At 40.4% G+C, this 27259-nt stretch overlaps 1 protein-coding gene across 2 annotated transcripts in view; it reads right to left on the reverse strand.

Moving 5' to 3' along the window:
- The window catches only part of XRCC5 (X-ray repair cross complementing 5), a 97943-nt gene that overhangs the window by 31040 nt on the left and 39644 nt on the right, over window positions 1–27259 (reverse strand). For both annotated transcript variants that reach the window (XM_022567633.3, XM_089916398.1), the window contains exons 14-16: window positions 20807–21003; window positions 12877–12970; window positions 11317–11386 (exon numbers count right to left, since the gene is read on the reverse strand). In XM_022567633.3, coding sequence (XP_022423341.2) covers window positions 11317–11386; window positions 12877–12970; window positions 20807–21003 — 361 coding nt within the window. The remainder of the gene's footprint in view (window positions 1–11316; window positions 11387–12876; window positions 12971–20806; window positions 21004–27259) is intronic.

A 27259-nucleotide genomic window follows, 5' to 3' on the forward strand; every position in this document is an offset into this window, starting at 1 on the left:
ACCTCAATTTACCATACACTAAAACAATTAACCATCTTGACTATGATATAGAACATTAATAGGGATTAACAGGGTTATTCCTATGAAGTGAGAGAAAGCAAGACAAAGAATGTGGGTATGAGGAGGGTTTGGAAGAGAGGGGGACAATGAATGAAGAGAGTTCCCCTTTTTATGTACTACTGAATTACTATTTGATTTTTTTCCAATGAGCATGTATTTATTTTTTAATGAGACGCCAAAGAAGCAATTAAGTCATCTTGAAATATATAAGAGACTATTACATAAGTTAACAATAAACAATTGTTTGTATTTTTAGTGAGTTCTAAATGGAAAGACATTTTTCATGGGTTGACATTTACTGATGGCAGTTACTCAGGACCCTTCTATTTCACTGATCCTTTGATTTCTTTTTTGTTTTATTCTTTCTCTTCCACCTACTTCCTTCTGTTTATTACTCATATACTTAAAGGAGAGTACGAAAAAGGATCTTAGAAATTAGTTAATTTCACCCACCATCCTCAGGATAGTCTACCAATTTGAACCAGATTTGTGGCAGGCAAATTTTATCCTTAGTTTGTAGATTCAACCTCCCCTGTAATTCTATACATTTAAAATTCCAATGTGTAAGTCCTGCTGGCTTCATTATAGTCCATCTAAGAGTAATTAGAAATGGGACAATTATGAGATAATTGGGATAATCCAAACTTATGTATGAGGCAAATAATGAATCAAACAAAATACACCCATGCTTGAGAAAAAGAGCACCAAAGAAGAAACAAATGAAAGGAGGGAGCAATGAACCTATGAATTTTCCGAATCTTTAAAACACTGAAATAAGACTTGCCAGCAAGTTCCTGAAATCTCCACAGTTTTTCCTGTACTGAGTAAGCTTGTCATTTACTAACGTAAGTGAATTCCTCCTATGAAGCAGAGGACTCTGAAACACAAACATAATCCTGTGATACATACATCTAAGTTGTTTTTTTTTTAACTCCAATACCTGAAGACCTTTATTTAAAATACACTCTATTACTTGAACTGACAATGTTTTCTTTATTGGTACTCTAGAAATTCACTTGGGTTTCTAGATTTTTGTTTAGCTAGGTGAGGCAAAAATTATAAAGGTCTTAACAGCCCACAAGGTCTCAAGGTGAATAAACCTTCAATACTCAAACCATCATGGAGAACAACTAGACATAACATCAACAAAGATATAGATTTGAGAAAACTATCATCCAAACTGGCCAAATTGACATTTACAGAACCCTCAACCTAGCAACAACAGAATACATATTATTTTAAAGGGCATATGAAACATTTGTCAGAACAGACTATATGCTAAGCTATAAAACAAGTCTCAATAAATTTAAAAGGACTGAAGCCATTCAAAATATGTTCTCCAGTCACAACAGAATTAAATTAAAAATCAACAACAGAAATAAATTTGGGAATTTCTTAGTATTTGGAAATTAAACAACACAGTCTTAAATAATCCAGCACAGTTCTAAATAATCCAAAGGTCAAAGTAATCACAAAAGAAATTAGAAAGCATTTCTAATTGAGTGAAAATGAAAACACGTTATCACAATTCATGGTGTGCAGCTCAAGAACTGGCTAGATGAAAATGTATAGATTTAAATACCTATGTTAGAAAAGAAGTTTCAAATCAGTAATCTAAACTTCCAGTGTAAGAAACTAGGAAAAAAAGCAAATTAAATCCAAAGCAAGTAAAAGGAAGGGAATAATCAAGATCAGAGCAGAAATCAATGAAATTTTAAAAAAATATAATGGAGGAAAATCAATAAAACTAAAAGTTAGGATCTTCTATAAAAGAGAAACAAAGCCCATAAACCTTTACTTAGGCTGACCAAGGAAAACAGAAGATACAAATTACCAAAATCAGGAATAATAGCAGGCATATAACTATAAACCACAGAACTTAAAAATATTGTAAGGGAAAAATAACATGAACAATGTTATGCCAACAAATTAGACAACTTAGATGAAATGGACAAATTCATATAAAGACACAAATGACCACCAATGACTCAAGAAGAAATAGAAAATCTGACTAATTCTATCATAAGTAAAATGACTATATTAGTTTTAAAAAGCTTCCCACAAATAAATCAGGTCCAGAAGGCTTCACTGGCAAATTCTATCAAATGTTTAAAGAAGAAATCATACCAATTCTGAAGAGGAGGAAAGAATACTTCTCAACTCATTCTATGAGGCCTGTATTCCCCTGATACCAAAGTCAGACAAAGATATCACAAGAAAACTACAGAAAAGTATCGCTCACGAATATATACACAAAAATCCTACCAAAATATTAGCAAAATGAATTCAGAAACATTCAGAAAGGATTATTTACCATGACTGACTGGAATTTACCCCTGTAATGCAAGGCTGGTTTAACAACTGAAAATCAATGAATATAGTATACCATATAAATAGAAGAATAAAACCCACATAATCATCTCAATAGATGTAGAACGTGCATCTGACAAAACTCAACATTCATTCACAATAAAAACTCTCAATCACATAGGAATGGAAGAAAACTTCTTCAAGATGATAAAGGGAATTTGAGAAAACTCAGAACTAACATCATACTAATGGTGAAAGTCTGAAAGCCAACACTGTACTGGATGTTCCAGCCAGTAAAATTAAAAAAAAAAAAGAAAAAAAAAGAAATTAAAAGCATACAAGTTTGAAAGAAAGAAGTAAAACTGAGTTTATTTGCAGACAATATGATCCTGTAAGTAGAAAATCCTAAAGAGTATATAAAAACAACTAGAACTAATAAACAAGTTTAACAAGGCTGCAGGATATAAGGCCAATATACACAAATCAATATTTCTATATACTAGCAAGACAGTCCAAAAATAAATTTTTAAAAATTTCATTCACAATTGCATTAAAAATTAAAAAACACTTGGCAAAAATTTAACAAAAGAAGTGCAGGTCTTGTACACTAAAATCTATAAAACACTATGGAGAGAAAGTAAACAAAATTTAAATAAATGGAAAAAGAATCCATGTTCATGGATTAGGAAATTCAATACTGTTAAGATGGAGATTCTTCCTTAATTATTTTATATACTCAATGCCAATCCCTATCAAAATCCCTAAAAAATCGAAAAGCTGATCCTAAAATTTATATGGAAATGTGAAGGACCTAGATTAACCAAAACAATTTTAGAAAAGAACGAAATTGGAAGACTTATGATACAGTATTTCAAAACTTACTATAGAGCTAAAGTAAACAAAGCAATGTATTAGTGAAGGACAGGCATAGATCAATGTAATTAAATTGAAGACTACAGAAATAAACTCTTACACTTATGGTCAAATAATTTTCAACAAGGTGCCAAGGCAATTCGATGGGAAAAGGACAGTCTTCTCAACAAACGGTGCTGGGACAATTAGTTATCCCTCTGAAAAACAATGAACCTACACACTTACCAAATACTCATTTACAAAAATCAACTCAAAATGAATTATAGGCCTAAAACTTTCAAAAGCAAACACAGGAGAAAATCTTTGTGGCTTGGGCTAGGCAAAGATTTCTTATAGATGACAACAATATGACAGCCCATAGAAGAATAAAAACATGATAAACAAGATAGAAGATATATGAATGGCTAATAAGCACATGAAAACTGGTCAGCGTCATTAGCAGTCTTTAAGAAACTGCAAACTAAAACCACAATGATACACTGACACATTCGCACTAAAATAGCTATAACTGAAACGACTGACAATGCAAGGTTATCAAGGATGTGGAGAAAGTGGAACCCTCATTCACTGCCAGTGGGGATATAAAATGGTACGCCACTTTTGAAAAGAGTTTGGCTATTTCTTAAAAAGTTAAACATAAACTTCCCATATGGTTCAGCAATTCTACTCCCACCCAAGAAAACTGAAAACATACAAAGACTTGTATGCAAATATCCATAGCAGCATTATTTGTAATAGCTAAAAACTGGAAACAATCCAAATAGCCATTAATTGCCGAGTGGATAAACAAACTGTGGCATATTCATTAAAACCGAATATTATTCAGCTCAAAAAGAAGTCAATTATTGATACATGCTACAACATAGACAAACTTCAAAAACCTTACGCTAAGTAAAAGAAGTCAGATGCAAAACACTGCATATTGAGTGATTCCATTTACGTAAAATTTCCAGAAAAGACAAAGCTATAGAGACAGAAAATAGTTGCTTGAGGTGGTGGTGGGGGAAAAAAAGAACTGACTACACACTGCCATGGGGAACTTCCTGGAGTTGAAGGAAAAGTTCTTTAACTGGGTTGTGGTGATGACTGTATAACCTTTTCCATTTATAAAGGATCACTAAATTGCACTTAGAATGACTACACTTTATAGTAGAAAATTATACTTCAATGAACTATTTAAAAACTGGCAATAAATAAGTGCAATTTAACTGAGAGATTTGTGGAGATTTACCACAGACAGAAAGGAGACACTAGATGTTTCTTTTATAGAATAACTGCTGAAAAGCTCACACAGTAAATCTTATCCTCAGTGCCCCAAGGAAACACTACAAGGTTCCAAGGGCAAGAGAATTATAGTTAGATAGTTCTCATATAAGAAATGGCTCCTGACTCCAATGGCCTACCAATGAAATACAGTGACTAGCTTGAGTGTTACAGTTGCATCTCATTACCACTAAAAGACATAAAGAGATAAAATACAGGATTTCAGCAGTTTAATCTGACAAAGGAAAAGAAAATGAGCCTGTATTAGTCAGCTCAGGCTGACATAACAAAATATCATGGGCTAGCTGCCTTCAACAACAGAAATTTATTTTGTCACAGTTTGGAAGCCGGTGCCAGCATGGTCAGGTTTGGGTGAGGGCTCTCTTCCTGGCTTGCAGACAGTCACCTTCACATCACAGAGAAAAAAAAAGAGCAAGAAAGAGAAGAGGAGAGTGCAAACTCTGGTGTCTCTTTTTATAAGGGCACTAATCCCATCATGAGGGCTCCACCCTCATGACATCATCTAAACCTAATGACCTCCCAAAGGCCCCATCTCAAAATACCATCACATGAGGAGTCAGGGCTTTAATATATGAATTTTGGGGGGAACACAATTCAATCCACAGCAGAGTCTTTAATCATAACTATTAACTAAAGATTTTTCTGCAACTGTCCATAAGAAACTACAAAAAAAAAAAGTTAATTTATGTCTAAGGACATCTACACTAATAATATTCTCAAGCCCTGCTGAAACTGTGTTCTATATCTGAACCAAACTTCTCTCCCTTTTCTGACCAAAGAAACTAGTATGCCATTTTAAAAATTTTATGTAGACATGGGAACAGACAGGACTAAGTGTACTAAATTATACTTGCCACTTCTTTCTGTGTAAGCATACTTTTTGCCCTGCGCTTATAATTTGAAAGGGGGAGGGGACCAAAATACTTTTACTGCCTTTAAATGGGACTCCAAGCTGTTTCTAGGTTCCTCTTAACACATTTCAGCCCATTAGTTACTATTTTAACAAAAGCCTAACATCCTTTCCTAAACATCTTAATTGGTTAAGAGCTTCTGCTGTTTGCCACAAGCAGTCACTTTAAGTCATTGATGAAAGCAGTTTGCACATCAGCACAACCTGAAATCAGTTTCCTTTATCAACCAGCTGGGCTTAAGAAACAATCGTGAAGACAGTTCTCCAATTCAAGGAGAACCAAGTGCAATGCCCTGCATGACAGTGATCTACCATGCACCATGAATGCACCATGAATTTATAGGCAATAAAGAAAAAACCAAATTGCCGTGAGTAAGTACTTCAACAGCTTTTTGCTTCACAAATCATTCTCATTAGCACTTCCTGCAAGGGTGAACTCCAAAAGCAAGTTGGGTAACACACCCTTTCTCCAAAGCACCCATCATTTAATTCCGTGTTTCCAGCAGCTGGCGCGGGTCAACAAAGCAAGCCAGTGGGTCACTACGTTAAATGCAGGCTTGAATGGACTCTGTTCTTCTAGCTGTTCTGACACAGGGAAAGCATTCATATGAGTTCCAAATTTTCAGCCAGAGGGAAAAATATTCTTTTATTTTTAACCTAAAAAGGGAAAAAAATACTCAGCAGGTTTAAGGCAAGCAACTTTACCACCTGGCATGAGAAAACAAAACACTGGGAGAATGAAAATGCTGTCGTGTATCACATACAGACGTCCTTTAATGCTCTCAGGAAGAAATCTTGGTGCTCACAGAGAGCTTACCTATAGCAAACAGGATTTGTACGCTCTCTTTTTTTAACAGACAGCCAGGCTACATTTTACAAGAGCCATACTCTGTAATTAGAGATATTCTGATCTACAGATTGACAGGAATTTGAAAAGATGCTAGAAGCTGAGTAAGAATGGACAGACGCCTTTTAGGGAGAATTGTGAAAACTGAAAACACTTACTTATAAAGTGGTTGTGTGTATATGACGGTCTTTGATTTCTAAGCTATGTCTTTTTTATTTTTTCTTTTTGTCTTCATTTCAATGATTTCATTTTAATTATTTGGTTAATGAGTTTTATTATATTAAAATGTAAACTTCAGAGCAGTGCTGTGCTGTCTAGTGAAATGTAAGCAACCAATGAAGATGTTTAAGCCACAAGAGGCCAAGAACTGGCTCTCTGGAATCTGATCCACATATCTGCAATAATCCGTGGAAAGTCATCTCAGCTATTCTGGGCCTCAATCCATGCCACACGGAAGATGAACAAGACCCTAAGGGTCACTGATACACAATTACCATGTCAAATAATAACATGTCCTTTTAGTAGTTATCCTTTACAATTCCAAATAAACTGATTTTTGTTTTCAAATGAGACTACTTGTCATTGATAAGTGAGGTGTAAAATAAGCCTGGATCATCAAGTCCCGGAGTTTAACAATTTAAAACTAGACAAGTTAAAAAGAAAGCCAGTGAAGAACAAGTAAGGTAGTTAATAAAAAATATAAAAGTATAGACTAAACCTCTAGAATATGTACTCATGTATTTTCTCTCTTGTGATTAGATGGATCACTGCTATTTTGGGAAAGGACTAAGAAAGTATGTCAAACTGTTAAAAAACAAAACAAAACTTTTATACAGCTAAAGATACTTAAAATTTTAGTTCTGTTTGTATTTGTATCCTTCTTTCAAGACGTTCAAGGTATTTAACGGAGGTTATTTTTCTTAAATTTACCAGCTCTGTGCAAAATAATAAAGGCCATATTTTTATCTTCTTATGTTTATCTGGAAAGAGCTATAATAGGTTACATAATCCATAGCCATAGATTAATACACCATTAAAAAAAGAAAATACATAACACACACACACACACACACACACGAAATTTCTCCTAGATCCCAACTCTTGAGAATCCACAAGTTAGGCTTGATTCATGGCAGAAAATCATATAATGTGTGTAAGTAAACTGCTCTACCCACAGAGTTGAAAAAAATTATCTATTTGACTTTGCTGAATAATATAACTTTATTACTAATTGTGGTAATAACGTTCTGCCTAATTTTGGGAGATCTTGCAGAAGTGAATTTTAAGAAATGTCCTTTAAAATTGAAAGGATGTTGTTTGATGTATGAGAATAAGATAGGTTAGAGAACAAAGGCAGCAGACTTGAGGATGAGATGTGATCCAAACAAAGTGAGAGAGAGGAAAGAGATGTGAGAAAAATGAAATATCTCAGTAGCCACAGAATAAAGTCATCATCACCTATCAAATGGACGTGTGCACATTACACTCACTGCACATGAATCTAATGTTAAATAACAGACCCCAGATAGGAGTCCATACCACTTCTACTTAGGACGCCTTTTCTTGACAGGTTGTTTTTTCAACCAATCAGGCTCCTGTGAATTCAGCTTGGTGGAACAGAGCTCTGCCACCCTGTCACTGCTGAGGAGTCTCTGAGAACTCTGTGGACTCAGGTTCTCCAATAATCCACAACTACACACAACAGACATCACAGATGATGGTGCTGATGTGCTTACGAATACTATGTGAGGGAAACAACCCCACTTTCACAACTGAGCGATGATTATTATATATACAGCTGTGGTCAAGAATTTTCTATTTTAAAACTGTAGTAATAGAAGAGTGGGTGGGTAGTGAGGGAGAAAGAAAGGGACCAGAAAAAGAAGAGCACCTGAGAATCAAAGACATCTTACAGAAGCATCAACAGCCAGAAAGAACACATTCCTGGGGTTCAGTGTTATCTACTCTATGCCAATAATCGTAGGACAAGAAACATCCCTCACACCAAAAACTAGATAAGAAAATGTGTAGCTGCCTACTGCTGATGTCAAGGGGATAGGGTCACAATACTCTCAGTATGACTCTGCTACTAGTACAGGTAAAAAGGAATTACACCCATATTTTAGTTTGTAACAATAGGTGAAAGGGCCAAGTTCTAACTAAGGGTAAAACTATCTAATATTAATCATGCTTTTGGCAACTGAATTTAAAAAACAGATACACTAGAGAGAAGAGAAGGGCTTCTGCCTCTAGAACACCAATACCAGGGAGGCAGCTTTAAGTCTGGAGGGGTACTTTGGGCTTGCAAGGTGAGTCCTGGCTCACAAAGAGCTTAGCAAAGAGATATACAAGTAGAAGAACAAAGGTAGAAAAGTAATGAAGAAACAAAATTTCTGGAACTTGAAGCAAAAAAGGGAAGCCAATTTAGGACCATGAAACAGAACTAGTTGCTAACAAGTGGGCAGTCCCATTTTCTTGCAGCTCTGCAGAAAGTCTGCTTTTGTGAGGTCACTGGAGATCTCTGACTGATAAGTCCCAGATGGAGGTACAGAGGGACATCCACCATCACAGCACTACAACGTGCCAGCATGCAGTCACGTTCAACAGAAAAGAACCGTCTACTCATCAAAAATCCTATCTATGGGCACAAGGTTTGAGATGCTTGACCTTATAATGTTTAAACAAAGAAGCGTGTAGGAAAGGAAGGCATTAGGAATCAGGAGAAATAGTACTGCTAGGTAGAAAATCCAGTATTCGAAGGAGACATGGATTTGAATCCCTGTGTGATTTGGAGGGGAAGTTCATTTCTTCCAGTTTTACAGTTTTTCCACCTATAAAATGGGAATAATAATACCTATTATAATCAATATGCCATCGAGGGGCCACTTGCCCTTGTTATTTTCACAAGACTGCTTTAAATCCCCAATTAGTCTAGGAGAAACACTGTTTTCCTAAGATGTAAGCAAATTCTCAGGAATTTACTCTCATGACCTCTTTAGACTCTGGCCTCTGGTGCTCTCAGGAGCTTTCTCTGCTCTGCCTGAAGGACTTTCAGACCCCAAACTGCCTCCTCACCAGTTTCCCCAGATGGAGCATTCCAGCCAAGCATTCCAGAGTTTTACTGACACCGAGTATCTGCAGTCATGAGCTGGGAACGTACTGCAGAACGCTGTGCCCTTACATAAATACATTCACATCCTCTCCCTCTTACCTGTTCTCCTCACCCCCTTCCCTCCTGAAACTAGCTCCAGTTTTTCCACTTCTACGGTGCTAGCAGCTTCCTCCTCCTCTGAACCCCAGCACTGGCCAACAACCAAGCCTGGGGACACGGACTCAGTCTCTACCCCAAAGGCTTATCAAAGTATTTTCCCAATAAACATAACTTTCTTTTTCAGAAAATTCTGACACCAGCTGTTGGAGCTCTACTATTTTCTCCACTTGCTCACGTGACTCTGCAGGACCGCTATGTGGAATAACCGAGACAAAGAGTAGATGCCAGCACAATGACCTGAACTAACTAGTAGGCTGCCTTTATAATTGTGATGATGCTACATTAGGTCCCTGAAGAGATCACACCTACACCAACCAGGAAGACCAATTACTTCCAAAGGGACGACCTTTGACTTTGGCTGATGTAATCCATAACATATCATCACAAGATAAGAAGGCCTCAATCTGTCTTCAAAAAACACAACAACCATGATAGATGACCGAGTTTGTTGACTTGTCACAGCGTTGTTTCTGCCCCCTTCCAAACACACAGTCACAATATGCAGCCTAAGAGACAAGACAGGTTCAATGCTGTGAAAGCCTCCTTTGAATAACCCAGTATTAGAAGGAGAGAAATTCTGAAGTACTGTTTCCCCCAATCCTTCTGGAAGCTGTCACTTTAATTTTAGATTTCCTCCTTCTATTTAGATGTAGTTTTGTTTTATGTTAAAACTCAAGGTTTTCTTCTATACTTCAGTCTTTAACAGGGCAAAAAGCTCTTCCCCATTCTCAGAACACAAAACGTACACACCCCACCTAAAAGAATGCAGATTACCATGAGGATGGGCTGGTCTTCCTCAGGAAATTCTCATGGGCTTGGCCTCTGTGTTCCCACCAACAAGATTTGGCAGATTATATGCTCTCAGCTGGTTATAACTGCCTTTGGGCAACAGCACAGGAAGTCTAGGCATCTTGCTAGGATTCTCACACTCTAAGCGGTAAGGCCCCTAGACCTACGCTAGGTACTATAGATGATTAAAAAGCTGTAGTGTTTCTAGGCATTTAGGACTCATTTCCCCCAAAATGCCAAGAAGTTGGAAGAGAAGGTTCTGTGCACACATGAACATAAACACTCAGAGAAGGCAGCTCGCAGTCCTGACCCTGGGTAGCAATAATGAATGCAGTACTGTTACACACAAACCTGCAGGATTACAATTGCCAGCTGCCATTCATTAAAGGTGAATGAACAGGAACCTGAATGCAATCAAGTGAATGAATGTCAGTCTGAGACCCTCTATCCATCCCTCAAAGCTGTTTTAATATCAGCTCAAGCCTAAATGGAATTCTAGGTTATATCTGAAAAGAAAAATGTGAGGACAGGGTCAATTTCAGAAGGATCAAATCTAAGGGCAGCAGTAAGGTCTTTCCGAGATTACTGTCAAGGGGCTGAAACTCTTAGGAGAGAACAAAAATTATATGTCTCAGAAAATAGGAAGATATGACACAAAAACGTTTTATTCCCAAAGGATTTCACTGAAGTGGAACTAAAAGCTCCAAGATTCTGGCCCCCAGTTTTCTTAACAGGGAGACCTACAAATTAGCTTGTCTCTGTTTAGCAGACCTGTGCTGAGTTTACCCTCCTGGGCTCATAATGTTATCTCGGTGAGCTTACTAACAAGGGACAGTCACAAAGATCCACCAGGAAAGAAAACTGCTATATAAGGCATTATGACCAAAGGTGACACTTACTAGTCTAGACTTAAATCAGTTAACCTAATTAACCACTTTTCCTTAACTGCAAAGCCTACGGCACATCTCTTACCTTCCTCAAAGCTGGTCTTCTTCTGCCTCACTAGAACACGGAAGTTTTCAGCAGGATTCACACTTCCAACCTAGAACACACCCACAGACAATGAAACTGCAGGTCACTTCTCTTTTTGGCAGCACCCAGGCAAGACAAGACAGCTTGATGTAATAAGTGTGTTCTCATAAAATAGAGGCAAAGACAAAGTGAAGGCCCTTTTCTGTTCATTTTCATTTCTACGGATCTGTTAAAAGCTAGTGGATTCCTGTGGTCAAAGGGCTGTCCTCTGTCTGTATTTTCACTTACCTCTCCTCATGCAAACTGACTTCTTTCCGGAGGGGTCAGAAGTATGACCCAAGGCGCCCAAGGCACCAGGCGGCCCAGTTTGAAGGCTTTATGTGGCAGACTGCCTGTCCATCCTGACACCCAACCAATTAGGAACGGGAGGATTCTGCAGTGCAGGGTCAGTTCAGAATACCTTTGTTCCACTAAGATGACACGAGAAATAATAGCCTGATGCTTAATTCACTGAACTGTCCTTCCTGGGGGCTGCTGCTGACCCTTTGGCATTGAAGTTTTGGTAGACTACTCAAACATGCCCAAACTAAACATGTCCCCCAGAGTAAAAGCAAATCAGTGCTAGGTGGGAAAGTTTCAAAGAAGAAAATCTCTGCCACACTATACGGCACTTTCTGATCATACCTATGTCTTTTACCTTCCGATCCCAACCTTAATAGGGCTTAAGTTCAGCTCGAGGGGGAGAAGACAATGGGATTCTACAATGGCTGGGAAATGTTGGTACAAAATGTACTAAAGTTTCCAGTCCACTCTGGTATAGAGCAGTCAGAAAAGCTCCCAGAATAAATAAGGTCATGATGCTTTTTCCTTTACTACAAGACATTGAAATAAAATCCAAATCATTTTTCAGACATTCAGTTTTTCTGAGAGCATTACTTTCTCAGGTGGGGAAAAGGTATGCCCTAGGGCTAGCTATCCTTCCTAGTACATTTGGCTAGTAGTAAGGGACAATTTTTAAGATCCACTGATTCAAAATAATGCCACTTAAAACAAGGCAATACGTTCAAGTTCCAAAAACCATCCCATTAAATAAAGAAGATCTCAAGTGTCAAAGGATACCTGGTTTGGGGAAATCCTAAACTAGTGAAAACTGTTATGAAGTTGTATATTAGAAAAAAGAGAATTATACTCTTAAAGCTTACATACTTGGAGATTAAGACTCGTATCATTAACCCCCCCCCACTTATCCTACCATTGTGACTAAACAGAAAGCTGCAAAATGAAGTTACCAAAAAAACTCTACGAAAGTGATGTTTCACGCTGTGTATACTATATAGTGCTCTATGTACTATATATATATATCAATATAAATAATTCTACAGGTAATTCACTGACAATAATTAAAGGAAGAAAGGAAAAAGTGTGGGATGGACATATATGGCTTATATGTTGAAAGGACCAAGGAAAGTGCTACGTTAAAAGACTAACAAAAATTGATGCAATCTCCCCAAGCCCCAACCTTCCTGAAAGAGGGGAGCACACCCAACAAGTTCTGCTTACACGGGTGACACTGCCTTCAGCCAGGCTGGAAATACTAAAGTGGGCTTCATCTCCCTCAGTCTTCAGTTTTTTAGAGGTGGGTCCCTCTTCATGGCTGGAAAAGAAATAAATGTTTGGTTTTTCTTTTTCTCTCCCCTTAAAACTGAACAAACAATACAAAACCCAGAATTGCTAATGTGAAAAGTATACATTTATTTTTCAAGACTCAAAAATAAGCAGCTGCGCTTAGTCCTCCTTTACAAACGGCTGCCTCCCCTCCCACCCTCTGGACCCCTGACAGCCTGCCTGGAGCAGCCCTGGCTTTGTTTCCAGCAGTAGGGAAATCAGAATTAGCAGCCGCATCACAAAGCCCTTTCAAAAGATGAAACTGCAAGCACAGGTAATGGAAACTTAGCATCTCAGTATGAAACCCATTTACCCTTCAGTTATTATGTGCTAGTTTCTGCCTGAGAACTGATAGCTATTAGCTTTCCATGTACATAGAAGACCTTTGTGTCTAATAACCTGTCTTCTTCATCGTGTATGTGAGAGCTTTATAAGCTTCTACTTACAGCTGTCAAAACTTACTAGACAATCCTCAAACATGCAAGAGCTTGCTCTTAGAGAAGTCTTAAACTAAAAAAACCACTTTCAAAAGAAAACTTTTAATCTGTTCCTTCATAAACCTAATTCTGTCTTGGGCAATATGCTAACAGTCCAAAAGCATCTGTGTGATAAGGGAAAGATGACTCGGAGGAAGTATATCAAACATCTTGCTTCAAGTAACAAGCTGGCTTTAACAGCCTGCCTAAAGTCAAAAGGAGGTCAAGTCAATTGCAAAGGAGAAAAAAAATCCAAAGACTCTGCCCATAATCTCACTTAAGCTGCTGAACACAAGAGATTATGAAGATCCTTCTCCCAGACAAATAATCAATCTGGGGCAAAAGCAGCTGTCAAGAAATGGCTGAAGATATGGGAACATATGTATATGTATAACTGATTCACTTTGTTATAAAGCAGAAACTAACACACCATTGTAAAGCAATTATACTCCAATAAAGATGTAAAAAAAAAAAAAAAAAAGAAATGGCTGAATGAGAAGGGAAATTAGTAACTAAGAGTACTACTATTAGTAACCATTTCTAAATGTGATGTTTTTATTCAAAAGCCCAGCTTTCAGATAGTGAGGCTTGAAGAGGTTATCCTAAAAATAAAGCAAAGTAAGACCTAAGTTAGCTTATTCAATGATATTTCAATAATGAATCTCCTCTTACAGCTAGATGAAAGAACTAAAGTAATCATTACGGCCTTACAAACAAGAATTAAGTTTTATTACTTGACATCTTTCCCATTCACCACTTGTCTTCTTCCTTTTGAGAAGTAAAGAAGAGATAAGGGGTGAGTCATTCAGAGCCCTTTCCTTCAAGGAGAATAATAAATAAACACACAAAGCCTTGGTGGCAAAAATGGAGGGAAAATGCACAAATCTGAGGCAGCACAAAATTCTATCAGAATTTGAGTTCTTTAAAAAAAAAAAAAAAGTCACAGCCACTTCAGTTAACCTTTGCCGGTTCTTCCCAAGAGAAAGACAACATGGTACTGCTGAAGATTTGGAGGAAAAAGACCCAGATTCTAGTCTCAGTTTTGCCACTGGCTAGCCCTGGAATCTTACACCTTCTTGAAGGTATTGACTGTGTATTCATTTTTGTATGTCTAGAGTTTAGAGTCTAGTAAGTTACTGTCCTCTCTGATCTTCAGTTTGTTCCTCAGGAGAACACTACAACAAAAAGTACCATATCAACTATTCACCTATTCTCTTCCAAAAATACAAATTAACTTATACAGTGGTATTAAGAAGCATTAAACATACAAAGCACTATGCTAAGTTCCATGAGAAAACACGGTTGAATCACATGAAGAATTTCTTAAACCCTCCCAAATAAGATTCTAGGGAAGGAAGAATAAGGAGACATATATACTAATTCGCCAGAACTGCACAGGTAAAGGCAAGTCCAGAAAATAGCAGAAAGTAGTGAAAATTTAATATGTTTAATAATCTCAAGATTGAATCATTTAACAGGATTTAATTAGGAATTTTACATATATTAAACTCATAATGTCTATCTGAAGTGGGAAAGCACAATGACTCTCATCCCCAAATTATCTATGAGGGAGCTGAGCTCTGGAAGGTACACATTATCCATGCAAGGTCACAGCAGACACAGAAATGTTAACAGTTGCTGCATTTGGATGTTGGGACCCTGGATAATTTGTTGTTCTTTCTTCTCTTCTCCTTTTCTTTCATATATGAGTATAAACCTTTTTTTTTTCTTTTTTTTTTTTTTGCGGTACACGGGCCTCCCACTGCCGTGGCCTCTCCTGGTACGGAGCACAGGCTCCGGACACGCAGCCTCAGCGGCCATGGCTCACGGGCCCAGCCGCTCTGCGGCATGTGGGATCTTCCCGGGCCGGGGCACGAACCTGCGTCCCCTGCATCGGCAGGCGGACTCTCAACCACTGCGCCACCAGGGAAGCCCGAGTATAAACCTTGTAATTCATTTATTTAGCCACACATTTACCTAATACTTACTATGTGTGGACCCCTAAATTAGGCTCTAGATTCTAAATATATAAAAGTTAATAATCATCACCTTCAAGAAGTTCAGCCAAATAAAAAAGATAAATATATAAACAGGCAATTAACAAAATATTGTGGTAAGCAGCATATCCCTTTGAGAGGATAGCAGGTAGCTGTGTTGGGCTGGGGCATGAAGTGCAAGCTGGGAAGTAGTGAGAGATGATGATAGAAAATATCTAAATCGTAGACACAAACTGTGAGGAAAGAAAGTGGTTCTCCAGGTAGCTGGACAGACATTTCTCTTCCTTCTGCTTATCTGGGTTTTCTCATCTGTGTAACAGAATTTGGTCTTAAGCTGAAGGTAATGGAAAGCCTTGAAAGCAAAGGTTTTTAATCAGGCATCCAAGGATGACATCAAGGAATTTGTGAACCACCTAAAACTACATGCAAAATTTATTATGTTAGGGCATTTTCCTGGGGAGAGGGTTCACAGTTTTTATCAGATTATCCAAAGGGTCCATCATGCACAAACACACACAGATTAAGAATCACTGCATTAAAGAATTTTAAGGAAGGGAGTGATGTGATTTGTTTTTAAAAAAATCACTCAGCAGAATGCAGAATGGGTGGGAAGGGGCTAAGACTGGAATTAGGGGAATCAGTCAAGGGGTTATCTCAGTAAAGCAGGCTAAAATGAAACCTACATAAAAGCAATGGCAGTGGGCGATGCTAGTAAGAACTAACTCACCATCAGTCACGGAGCCAAGCACACGCGTCAGCTATTGTTATTGTTATGTCCCTTTACAATTAAGCAAACCAAGGCTCAAAAGGGCCTGACCTTGTCTAAAGCACACAGTAAGGGGTCCACAGCCAACTCTGGACTTTTAACCACTCTCCTGAACAGCCTCCTAAAAGGCAGGTATTTGTTATCACAACTTGGCACACAGCAACTTGCCAATTTTAACCACTATTAAAAAGAAATACTTGGGTTTTGATCCAAATCAATGCTATTAGCCACTGTACTAACCCGAAGCAAAAGGAGTGAACTTGAGGTGAACCTAATACAACTTGGTAAGGCAGTTACATGTGGGCAGTGAAGAACAGGGATGACTCCCTGGAGATTAGGTGTCATTCACTGAAACAGAGAGTCACAGCATGAAGAGGGGGTTGAAGGGAGTGTGGAAAGAGAAAGAAGGTGATGAAGTCACTTCTGGACATACTGACCTTGAGTTGTCTGTAGACACTTAAGATCCAGCGGATAAGATGGAAGTATATTAGGATAGACAAGATTTTTAGTCATTTCTGGAGACCCATATGTGAAATATTGATAATAAAGGTCTTAGGATGTGCAGCCTGGCATAATCGTTGACAGGGTAAGCTCTGGGGTCAAACTGCCTGCGTTTAAATCCATCTCCATCGCTTAACCAGCTGTGATCCTGAGGAAGTTTCTTACCTCCTCTAAGCCTCAGTATCCTCAGCTTTAAGATGAAGTGAATAAAAGAATCTACTTCATAAGACGGCCAAAAGGATGCAAACAGATAATACATACCTGTGTCCAATAAATGTCAGCTCTTTCAGAGGAGGAGTCCTACAAAACATCAACATTTAAGGTTGATGGGGAAAGAAAAGCAGCCCCCAGAGGAATCTGAGAGGGAGCCTGTCAAAGGTTTAGAGAGAAAAATGTGGAGAATCTGAAGTTAAGGAAGACATATGAGTTTCAAGAGGGAATGGATAACTGACAATGTCATGTGCCACAAAGAGGTCAAGAAAGAAAAGGGGGCTTCCCTGGTGGCGCAGTGGTTGAGAGTCCACCTGCCGATGCAGGGGACACGGGTTCGTGCCCCGGTCCGGGAAGATCCCACATGCCATGGAGCGGCTGGGCCCGTGAGCCACGGCCGCTGAGCCTGCGCGTCTGGAGCCTGTGCTCCGCAATGGGAGAGGCCGCAACAGTGAGAGGCCCGCATACCGCAAAAAAAAAAAAAAAAAAAAGAAAGAAAGAAAAGGACTGCCACGCTTAAGTAAATCCAGCAGTTAGTGTCTTTTAGAAGACCAGTTTCAGGGCAGTGGTGCGGGCAGAAGGCTGAGCCAGTGAGTGCTAGGAAAAGAAGCAGTATAGGCTCTTCTGCTAATAAGCCTGGCTATGGAAGGAAAGATGATGATAACAGGGAGTAATAAGAGAGAGGAAACTGAGGGGATTACTTCATTTTCTTTTAGAGGAAAGAAATAAAATGTTAATGTGTGGAGGGAAAGGAGCTGGTACACAGGGAGAAGCTGAAGATACAGAAGGAAGGAAGAAATTATCAGTGGACTGAGGTACCAGATGGGACAGAAATAGCATCCCAGGACATAGGTGAAAGGATTAACTTGGGACAGGATGAGGTACCCTCTTCCACTGAGGCAGGAAAAAAGGAAGTGAAGGCAGATACAATACAGATATGTTTTTAGGTAAGATGGGCCAGAAAACTGAGACGTTCCCACCTACTGGCCTCTATTTTCTCTGTGAAGTCACCATCATGATCGTCGCCACTGCCGTAGTTGGTGAAAATGTGCTAGGGGCAGGACTAGGATCTTGTAAATCATCTCTTCACAAACACTATATTCTTACTATGTGTTCGGCACTGTGCCATTCTAGGGTGACAACAGTGAACAGCATATATTACTCAACTAACCTGCATGACAACTCTATGAGACAGATATTCCTATTATCCCTATTTACCCATGAGGAAACTGAGGCTTAGGGAGGATAAGCAACTTGCAACTAAGGTCACACTGCAGAGCAAGGGGACCAACTCACACTGTCTTGACCCTGGAGTCTGAAGTCTTAGCCAGTAAAACCAGGTGAGGTTGGTCTCTGACAGTAAGTAGGGACTGGGGTCTTAGGGGACTTGAAAAAAGTAGAAAACTTTACACTATTTGCATATAGAGATAAAAAGAAATCAAGATCACATACTAGTTCCATAGGCAGGATCAGACCTCAGATGTCCCTATTCTCATGTAAGTTCTGTCCAAGAGATGATGCTTTCATTTCAAGGGTGTTGTTCAGCAACACTAAGGGAAGCAATGCTTTTCTGTGATAAGAGTAATATTCAGTACATTTTTGGAATGCAATGTCAGATGGTACTTTTACCCTCTTGAACTGAAGAAATCACTTCAACACTAGGGATTGAACAGGTTCAGCATGAATAGTAGATCTTCTCAAATATTCAATGTTTTTATTGATAATGACAGTATTACTGCTCTGGGTTTTGACTACTGCCTTCCCTCCAAATAGTTTAAAGTCCTTTAATATCTGTGATTTTACTGTTATAATGTCTCCTACGATGAGCCTGTTTTTAGATGAAGGAACTCTCATAAAGGTAAAATTATTTAACCAAAATTAGATCAGGAGTGAAAAAGCTGGAATGAAAACTAGAGACTCCTAACTCAGAGGTCTTTCCTTGGCCTCTGACACTTCCTGAACAGACATTTGCCCCTCCCCCCAATCTCAGCCCCTCATCCGTATACTGGAAGTATGTACCCTGGACACAGGGATGCTGAATATAAACAAAAACATAGCTGGTTGTTAGCAATCTTTCTTTCCCTTAGGGAGACCACCTGTAAAGCTGATTGGAGCCTTATCACAAAAATTGAGTGGCTGTAAGAACCCTGCAGAAGGACTGAGTCATTCTTGAATATAGGAGGTGCTCAATAAATATTTGTTAAATGTGTCATTTCTGCAGTTCTTAAAAACTAAGACTTCTGAGAAGGAAGAGTAGAGAATTGGGGTGTGCGTAGGTGTGTGTGCGCAAGATTATTCTCCGGCCCCCCACAGCTAATTTGGCTGTGTGGCAAACCAAACCCATTATGGGGGCAGAGAACAAGAAGCCTGGCAGGCTCAAGCTTCCTGAAAGAGTGAGAGATGGGAACAGGGCTGAAGGTGTAATCACAGCAGGGATCAAATCACAGAACAGCCTTCTGGGCCTAGCTGGTATGTTTTTTTTTTAACCAGCTAATTTACAGTTTAATCAACAGGAGGAGGAGAAAATGGCCCACTTCTTTCCCACAATACCAGAAGGTAATCAAGATCATGAACTGGAGCTTTAATACACAGAGAGGGAACAGCCATGACTGCAGAAGAGACTAAGGCAAGGCTGTCATGGGAAGAAAAGGACTCAGAATTTTACTGAACTGTTCTCTAAGATACAAATCCAGCGGGATCTAGGTAGATGAGGAAAGCAGAATTTTTAGTGACAGTCTTCCTATGTAGAAGAAGCCGTGACAGACTAAAAAGAAACATAAAAGCCTCCAGGATGTGTTAGAAATGTACATGAGAGAATCTTTCAATCCCACGATTGTTTTTTTTTTCTTTTTCCCCCAATTCTGACAAAGTTTGGGGTATTAACCTCTAAAAAGCCACCGAAAATGCAAACCTGTCTTTTCAACTTGGCAGATAATTCACTAAATTAACAATTTACAGAACCCTGTAAATTGAAGGTTTCTGGAAATTACTCAATACTGGTCCAATGGGGTATTTACAAATAAAAGCTTTACTTTGTCAATACAGACACAGCCATGGGAAGGAACTCAAAGAAAAAGGAAAAAAATTGTGATCTAAAACTGGATCTTGGAATGCAACCTAAAGAAATGAGTAGATCGTTTTCATTTGGGGAGAAAAGTCACCAATAATAAAACCAAAACCTGGTAAAATCAATGTCATACACCCAAATAATTCTGGATAAGAACAGCTTCTTAAGGTTTGTTTTTGTTCTGCTTTGAATGGAAACTGATATAATTCTAAACAGACTTGATGTGGGGAAAAAACACTTAATAGCTACCTGAGAGCTTGATCTAAGGATATGAAAACCATTTTACAATCCTTAAACTACACCTCACTAATGGTATAACCAAGCACATCAACACAGTAACAGCACAACTACAGAGGGCCAGGTTTTTCATTCTCCTTCCCATTTTCCCTCCCAAAATCTCACCGATATTCTCCTGACACCTTACCTCCAAAACGAAAAACCTTACGACTTTCACCCCTCTCCTCTCATCCTTAGCACTTTACTTTAAAAATGTTAAAATTCAGTCTTAGATATTCAAAGATTGTTTGTCTTCCTATATATATAATTCATCAAGAATCTGATGCTGATCAAAAAGTCAACAACCCCAAAGGTAGCTCTAATTTCTAGGTGCACAAGGATAAAATATATCTACAGTGGACAGATGTGAGAAACCAGGATTTCCAATGCAAGGCTCAAATAGCAAAAGGTTTCTTCCTCCCACCTTTGTGATTCCACAAACCCAGGTTGCAACCCTTAATGCCACAGCCCCTCTAAGACCACAACCAATCTTTGTGTTCCAGCATCACACACAGCTCCATCGAGTACTCACTTATCTGGGAAAATGTCCTGAGCAGTCACTTGGTCCTTTTTCTTGAGGACTTCAGTCAGAGGGAAAAGGGTCTTTATTTTAGAGACAGGAACCTGACATTTAGCTGTCACCTCAGTGGGGGGATCCAGCATATTCAAAACGTGTTGCTGAATTGGGGGCAGAGGCTCCTGGGGGTGTAAAGCTCTGTGCAGCAGACACTGTGGAAAAGGCATAAGGATTTTAAAATGCAGATGCAGACATCACACACAGCTTCATTACACTCTTCTGATCGGGGATCCTCATTCTTTAATTTGGGAGGGTTATGGGATTCCTACCATGTGTAAAAGACAGTAAAGAGGGTGGATCCAGAACCGCCTTGGTTAGCAGGACGTTGGTAACGTCTAAAAGCAACTGTAAAACAGATCTAAGCCTAGCAGCGCCGTCAGCCGAAGCCATCCTGGAAAGGAGCCTCATCTCATAAAAAGAGGCCACTGCTCTGACTACTTGGAGGATATACGAGGTTCCCTGAGATGCAATTCCAAAAGCCTCTGACAATCTGCGATGATAACTTTTTGGTTATAATCCTTTAACCTCCCTCCAGCATGCTGTGCTTTCTCCCTTGCACAACCTTAGAAGACAACCTAAGGTGGATGAATCAGGTGCTAAAGGGGAGGTGCCCATGCTCTGTGAGTCCCAGGATGAACACTGTGGAAGAGATGAGACTACTGGTCTGTCCCAAAACTCCCCCGAGTGCCGAGCTTGGGCTATTCTCCACCCATCTACTCACTTGCGTCCATCTTCACTATACCACTCTTGTCCAGGCACCATCACCTCTCATGTGGGCTACCACAATCCCCTCCTAACTGGTCTCCCTGCATCCATTTTCACGGCTCTACTGTAGCTCAAGTCATCTTAAAACAAGTTCCTTTCCATATCCTAAAGTCAAACCTAACACAGCCCCTGCGTGCCTCCCTCCTCCTTGCTCACCCCAGCCGCCCCGTTAGACTGGTTTCCTCCTGCTTCACGCACATGCCAGCCCACTCCAGGCTTTGGGTCCTGTGCTTAACGCTCCCTCAGCCTCTTCTGCCTTCCCTTACATCTCAACAGAGCTGGCCTTTTTTAAAATCATTCTGTTATTTGCTAAATTATCATCTCTTCTGAGAGGATTTCCCTGACACCGTATGAAGGAGCCCTTTACCCCCATGTTACCACCCTGTCATTCTCTATCATTAAACTTGTCTTATACTTCTTATAGTATTTATCATTATCTAAAATTATCTCACCAATTTTTTAGTTTATCTTTTGTTACCTCCACTTACCCCTTGAAAGTAGAGATCTTGTTTGTCTTGTCTACTGCTGAATTCCAAGTACTGAAAAGAGCACCCCACACATGATAAGCACCTAAAAGGTACTGGCTGAGTGAATAAAGCGCTCTTTCTCAGAACTCTACAGAAGAGCTGACAGAGGTGTCAGGAAGCAGCACCAGGAGTGGGGCCAAGATCAAGCCAGGGCAGGTTCTCCACTGCTTACACAGGTGGAGATCCGGACCGCAAGCCACTCCCATTCAATCACTGACACTGCTTTCAGACTACCAGGCCTTGGCAGTAGTGTTATCTGCCCAGAAAAGTAAGTACTCTAAAAGGAGTGCAGGAATGTAATCAAAAAATGAGATAACCGTTAAGAAAAAAAGAAAAAAATGAAACTCTCAATTCATTGATGTTTTACTCCCCTTGCTAGAGGATAATTCCAAAATTAGGTTGGAGAACAAGGCTCCTATTCCCACCTTTGAACAACTTATATGTTAGTAATTGTAAAGAAAAAAATGGAGCTGAATAGCTCCTGCAATTTTAAAATTACTGTTTCATATCACAAGGTATATGATTTAAACTACTCCATGGATTGTTTTCATACCCTGCAAAAATGGAAGCTAGACTTCTCGGTTCTAAAAAAATAAAGATACTTGGGCTTAAACAGTAAATGTCATCAAAGAGTCAATGTTCTACAAATTCAGAAAACCCTGAAGTATGTATTAAATAGCAATTTCCTCTAGAAATTTCATGTTCTGCTCCCGATTTCAAGAGACCAACCCCAAGCCTTCCTTCTAGTAAATTCATTGTTTCAGAGCCTGACTCCTGCTTTCCTTTTCCATAATTACTCTACTTTCCCTGGAGCATCAATGACATTAGGCCTGTTTAATGTAAAGCAAAAGGGGAAACCAAAAAGATCCCAAACCCTGTGAATCTACCCCAACCTTCTAATACATAATTTGCAATTCACAGCGCTCACCTTCAGGTCAGCTATTAAAATACCAAAAACAGGACTTCCCTGGTGGCACAGTGGTTAAGAATCCGCCTGCCAGTGCAGGGGACATGGGTTCGAGCCCTGGTCTGGGAAGATCCCACATGCCGCGGAGCAACTAAGCCCATGCGCCACAACTACTAAGCCCACGTGCCACAACTACTGAAGCCTGTGCACCTAGAGCCCGTGCTCTGCAACAAGAGAAGCCACTGCAATGAGAAGCCAGCGCACCGCAACGAAGAGTAGCCCCCGCTCGCCACAACTAGAGAAAGCGTGCGTGCAGCAACGAAGACCCCAATGCAGCCAAAAATAATAAACAAATAAATTTATATTAAAAAAAAAATACCAAAAACAGCTTACAAAGCCCTAAAGATGTAAGCAGAAATCCAACACCCAACATAGCAGACTACCTCGCAAATACTCTGGGAGATTCTATCTGTGATATCCAAGTGACATTTGTGGAAAAAGAACTCTGAATTCCAGGCAATTCTTTCAAATAGTGTCATCACCCATAAGTCAGTAATAAGGGACCCACAAGAGATGTTCTAAAGCATCACCTTCTCATATTTTCTTAAAGGCCACATTTTAGATAAAGCTAAGTAGCATAAAAATTCAATCAAAAAAATTCCAATTCATTAAAAAAAAAAGGTTATGAGAAAGTGACACTTTTTAGTAGCTGAGAAGCTGAGATCTCAGTCCTCAAACTACTTAATTTCTCCTTTAAGCAACCGTTTTCCTTGATGTGATTTTTACAATTTGAAAAAGACTAGAGAAAAAACTGCAGGCCACCGTGGCTAGCTCGTAAGTTACTAATATGTTGATTTCAGCAACCCAGTATCAATTATTTAAAAGGCAGTATTAACTGTACACTTGACAAAAGACATATTTTTCAGCATTTGTTTCCAAAATTAGAATTAAATTAACCTCTTGCCAACAAGTTGATTACTAACCTCTCCCTCCTTCTGCCCCCTACTCCCAGCTCATTTACTCTTAGTTATAGCTATTTTAAAAGAAAAAAAAAAAGTCTTCCTGGGTCCTACATCCTCCTGTAGCTTCCTGGATCCTCTCTCTCTCTCTTCCCTTCATCAGTAAAGGTTTCTCCTACAGGTACTGTAACTGGCTAACGCCCCATCACTCTACTCCCACTGGGCCCTCAAAGTCATCAAAGACTTCACTACAAACCCCAAAGGCCCTTTGCCAGGCTCAGCTCTCCTCACCACTGTGCAACGTCTCATTTGTGATTCTTTCCTTTCCAACACTCTTCTAGTTCTTTCTGTCTCTCTGACCTTTTGGGGAGGGTGGAGGTAGGAACACTGTTTCATTTCTGGCAGCTTTTCTGTCTATCCCTAATTGTCCAATCACGGTGGTGTTCAGGACTTCATTCTCCCTCCTCCTCACTCAACAGACTCTCCCAGGTGACCTCATTCACTTCTGTTTCTACCTAAATGAGGAGGACTCTCAAATCTATACATTTAGTCCTGAACGCTCTCCTGGGCTCTGCACCCCTATTTCCAACTTCCCACTGAGTGTCTGTACTGGGACAGCCAACAGATAATAACTCAAATTTAACACTTGCAAGAATACATGAATTACCTTTTCTGTCTGTTCATTCTATATTCCTTATCATAATTAATGGTGACGTCATCCTTCCTGTCATCCAAGCTAGGATTCTGTTATCTTCAATTCCTATTTCTCATCAACCACCATCCAGTCCCTTAAGTCCTATCTACTTTACCTTCTAAATTTTCTCCTCTCCGCTCTCCGTCACTGCTTTAATTCAAGTCTTCCTGGGGGCCACTGCAGATTTCCTAACTGGTCTCTAGTCCATTTCCCATGCCACCATCAGACCTATTTTCTAAAAATCATGTCACCCGCCTGCTGACAAAATCCTTTAGTGATTACCCACTGCCTACAGGATAAAATAAAAACTACTGGCTCTTCATGACCTGTCTGCTACCTGCTGCCTTCTCCACCATTTTCCCATAGAGCCTATTCTCCAGCCAAATGGAACTATTTGTGGATCCCTAAATACATCACACTTCTTTGTGTTTTCTTGCTTTTGCATGTGCTACTTCTTTTGCCTGGCATGCCTACAGCACATCACACATTGCCTTTATTCCTAAATGAAATCTTCCTGAAGTCACTCACCTGCAAGAATCTCTCTTTCCTCTTATTTCCACAGTATTTTGTACCCACCACTATTGTGCCTATTGGTTTTATCTCTCTCTTCTCCTCTCACTCCTCTGGAGGGGTCCTTTCAGGTAATGAGCTCATAGTATCACCAGCACGTGCTACATTGTTAGTACTCAATAAATATTTGTTTTAGAAAAAGTGAATTCAATTTATGCATACCCTAGCAATGATACTTCTTTATACAGACAGGCCATGTTAACAACTCTCCGACGGCGGAGGAGTAAGATGCGAGATCGCCCTCCTCCCCACAAATACACCAGAAGTACGTCTACACGTGGAACAGCTCCTACAGAACACCTACTGAACGCTGGCAGAAGACCTCAGACCTCCCGAAAGGCAAGAAACTCCCCCACGTACCTGGGTAGGGCAAAAGAAAAAAAAAAAAAGAGACAAAAGAATAGGGACGGGACCTGCACCAGTGGGAGGGGGCTGTAAAGGAGGAAAGGTTTCCACACACTAGGAAGCCCCTAAACTGGCAGAGACGGGGGGAAGCTTCGGAGCCACGGAGGAGAGCGCAGCAACAGGGGTGCAGAGAGCAAAGTGGAGAGATTCCCGCACAGAGGATCGGTGCCGACCAGCACTCACCAGCCCGAGAGGCTTGTCTGCTCACCCGCCGGGACGGGCGGGGGCTGGGAGCTGAGGCTCCGGCTTCGGAGGTCAGATCCCAGGGAGAGGACTGGGGTTGGTGGCGTGAACACAGCCTGAAGGGGGCTGGTGCGCCACAGCTAGCTGGGTGGGAGTCTGGGAAAAAGTCTGCACCTGCCGGAGAGGCAAGAAACTGTTGTTTTGCGGTGCATGAGGAGAGGGGATTCCTTCCCCGTCTGCCAACAGAAGGCAGAGCACCGCCTAAACGAGCTCCAAAGAAGGGCGTGAGCCGTGGCTGTCAGCTGAGACCCCAGAGATGGGCATGAAACACTAACGCTGCTGCTGCAGCCACCAAGAATCCCGTGTGCAAGCACAGGTCACTATCCACGCCCCCAACCCCCCAGGAGCCTGTGCAGCCTGCCACTGCCAGGGTCCCGTGACCCAGGGACAACTTACCCGGGAGAACAGACGGCGTGCCTCAGGCTGGTGCAATGTCACACTGGCCTCTGCCGCCACAGGCTCACCCCGCATTCCAATTATAACTACCGCGCCCCTCCCTCCCCCCAGCATGAGTGAGCCAGAGCCCCCTAATCGGCCGCTGCTTTAACCCCGTCCTGTCTGGGCGGGAAAAGATGCCTGAAGGCGACCTACACAGAGAGGTGGGGCCAAATCCAAAGCTGAACCCCAGGAGCTGTGCGAACAGAGAAGAGAAAGGGAAACCTCTCCCAGCAGCCTCAGGAGCAGCGGATTAAATCTCCACAGTCAACTTGAGGTATGCTGCATCTGTGGAATACTTGAATAGACAACGAATCATCCCAAGTTGAGGAGGTGGACTTTGGGAGCAACTGCAGACTTGGGTTTTCTGTCTGCAACTGATTTGTTTCTGATTTTTATGTTTACATTAGTTTAGCCTTTAGCACTTGTTATCACTGGTGGATTTGTTTATTGGTTTGGTTGCTCTCTTCCTTTATTTAAATTATTTTTTATTATTTTAATAATTAAAAAAATTTTATTGATTGACTGACTGATTGATTTTCCCTTCTTTTTTTCTCCCTTGTCTTCTGAGCCGTGTGGCTGACAGGGTCTTGGTGCTCCGGTCTGGTGTCAGGCCTGAGCCTCTGAGGTGGGAGAGCCGAGTTCAGGACACTGGACCAGCAGAGGCCTCCCAGCCCCACGTAATTATCAATCGACCAGAGCTCTCCCAGAGATCTCCATCTCAATGCTAAGACCCAGCTCCACCCAGCGGCCAGCAAACTCCAGCGCTGGACGCCCCATGCCAAACAACTAGCAAGACAGGAAAACAACCTCACCCATTAGCAGAAAGGCTGCCTAAAATCATACTAAGTTCACAGACACCCCAAAACACACCACCAGACGCAGCCCTGCCCACCAGAAACA

Source organism: Delphinapterus leucas, chromosome 8, assembly GCF_059928025.1.
Source record: "Delphinapterus leucas isolate spDelLeu-1000000601 "Yukka" chromosome 8, BTC_Dleu_Yukka2, whole genome shotgun sequence".
Taxonomy (NCBI): Eukaryota; Metazoa; Chordata; class Mammalia; order Artiodactyla; family Monodontidae; genus Delphinapterus; species Delphinapterus leucas.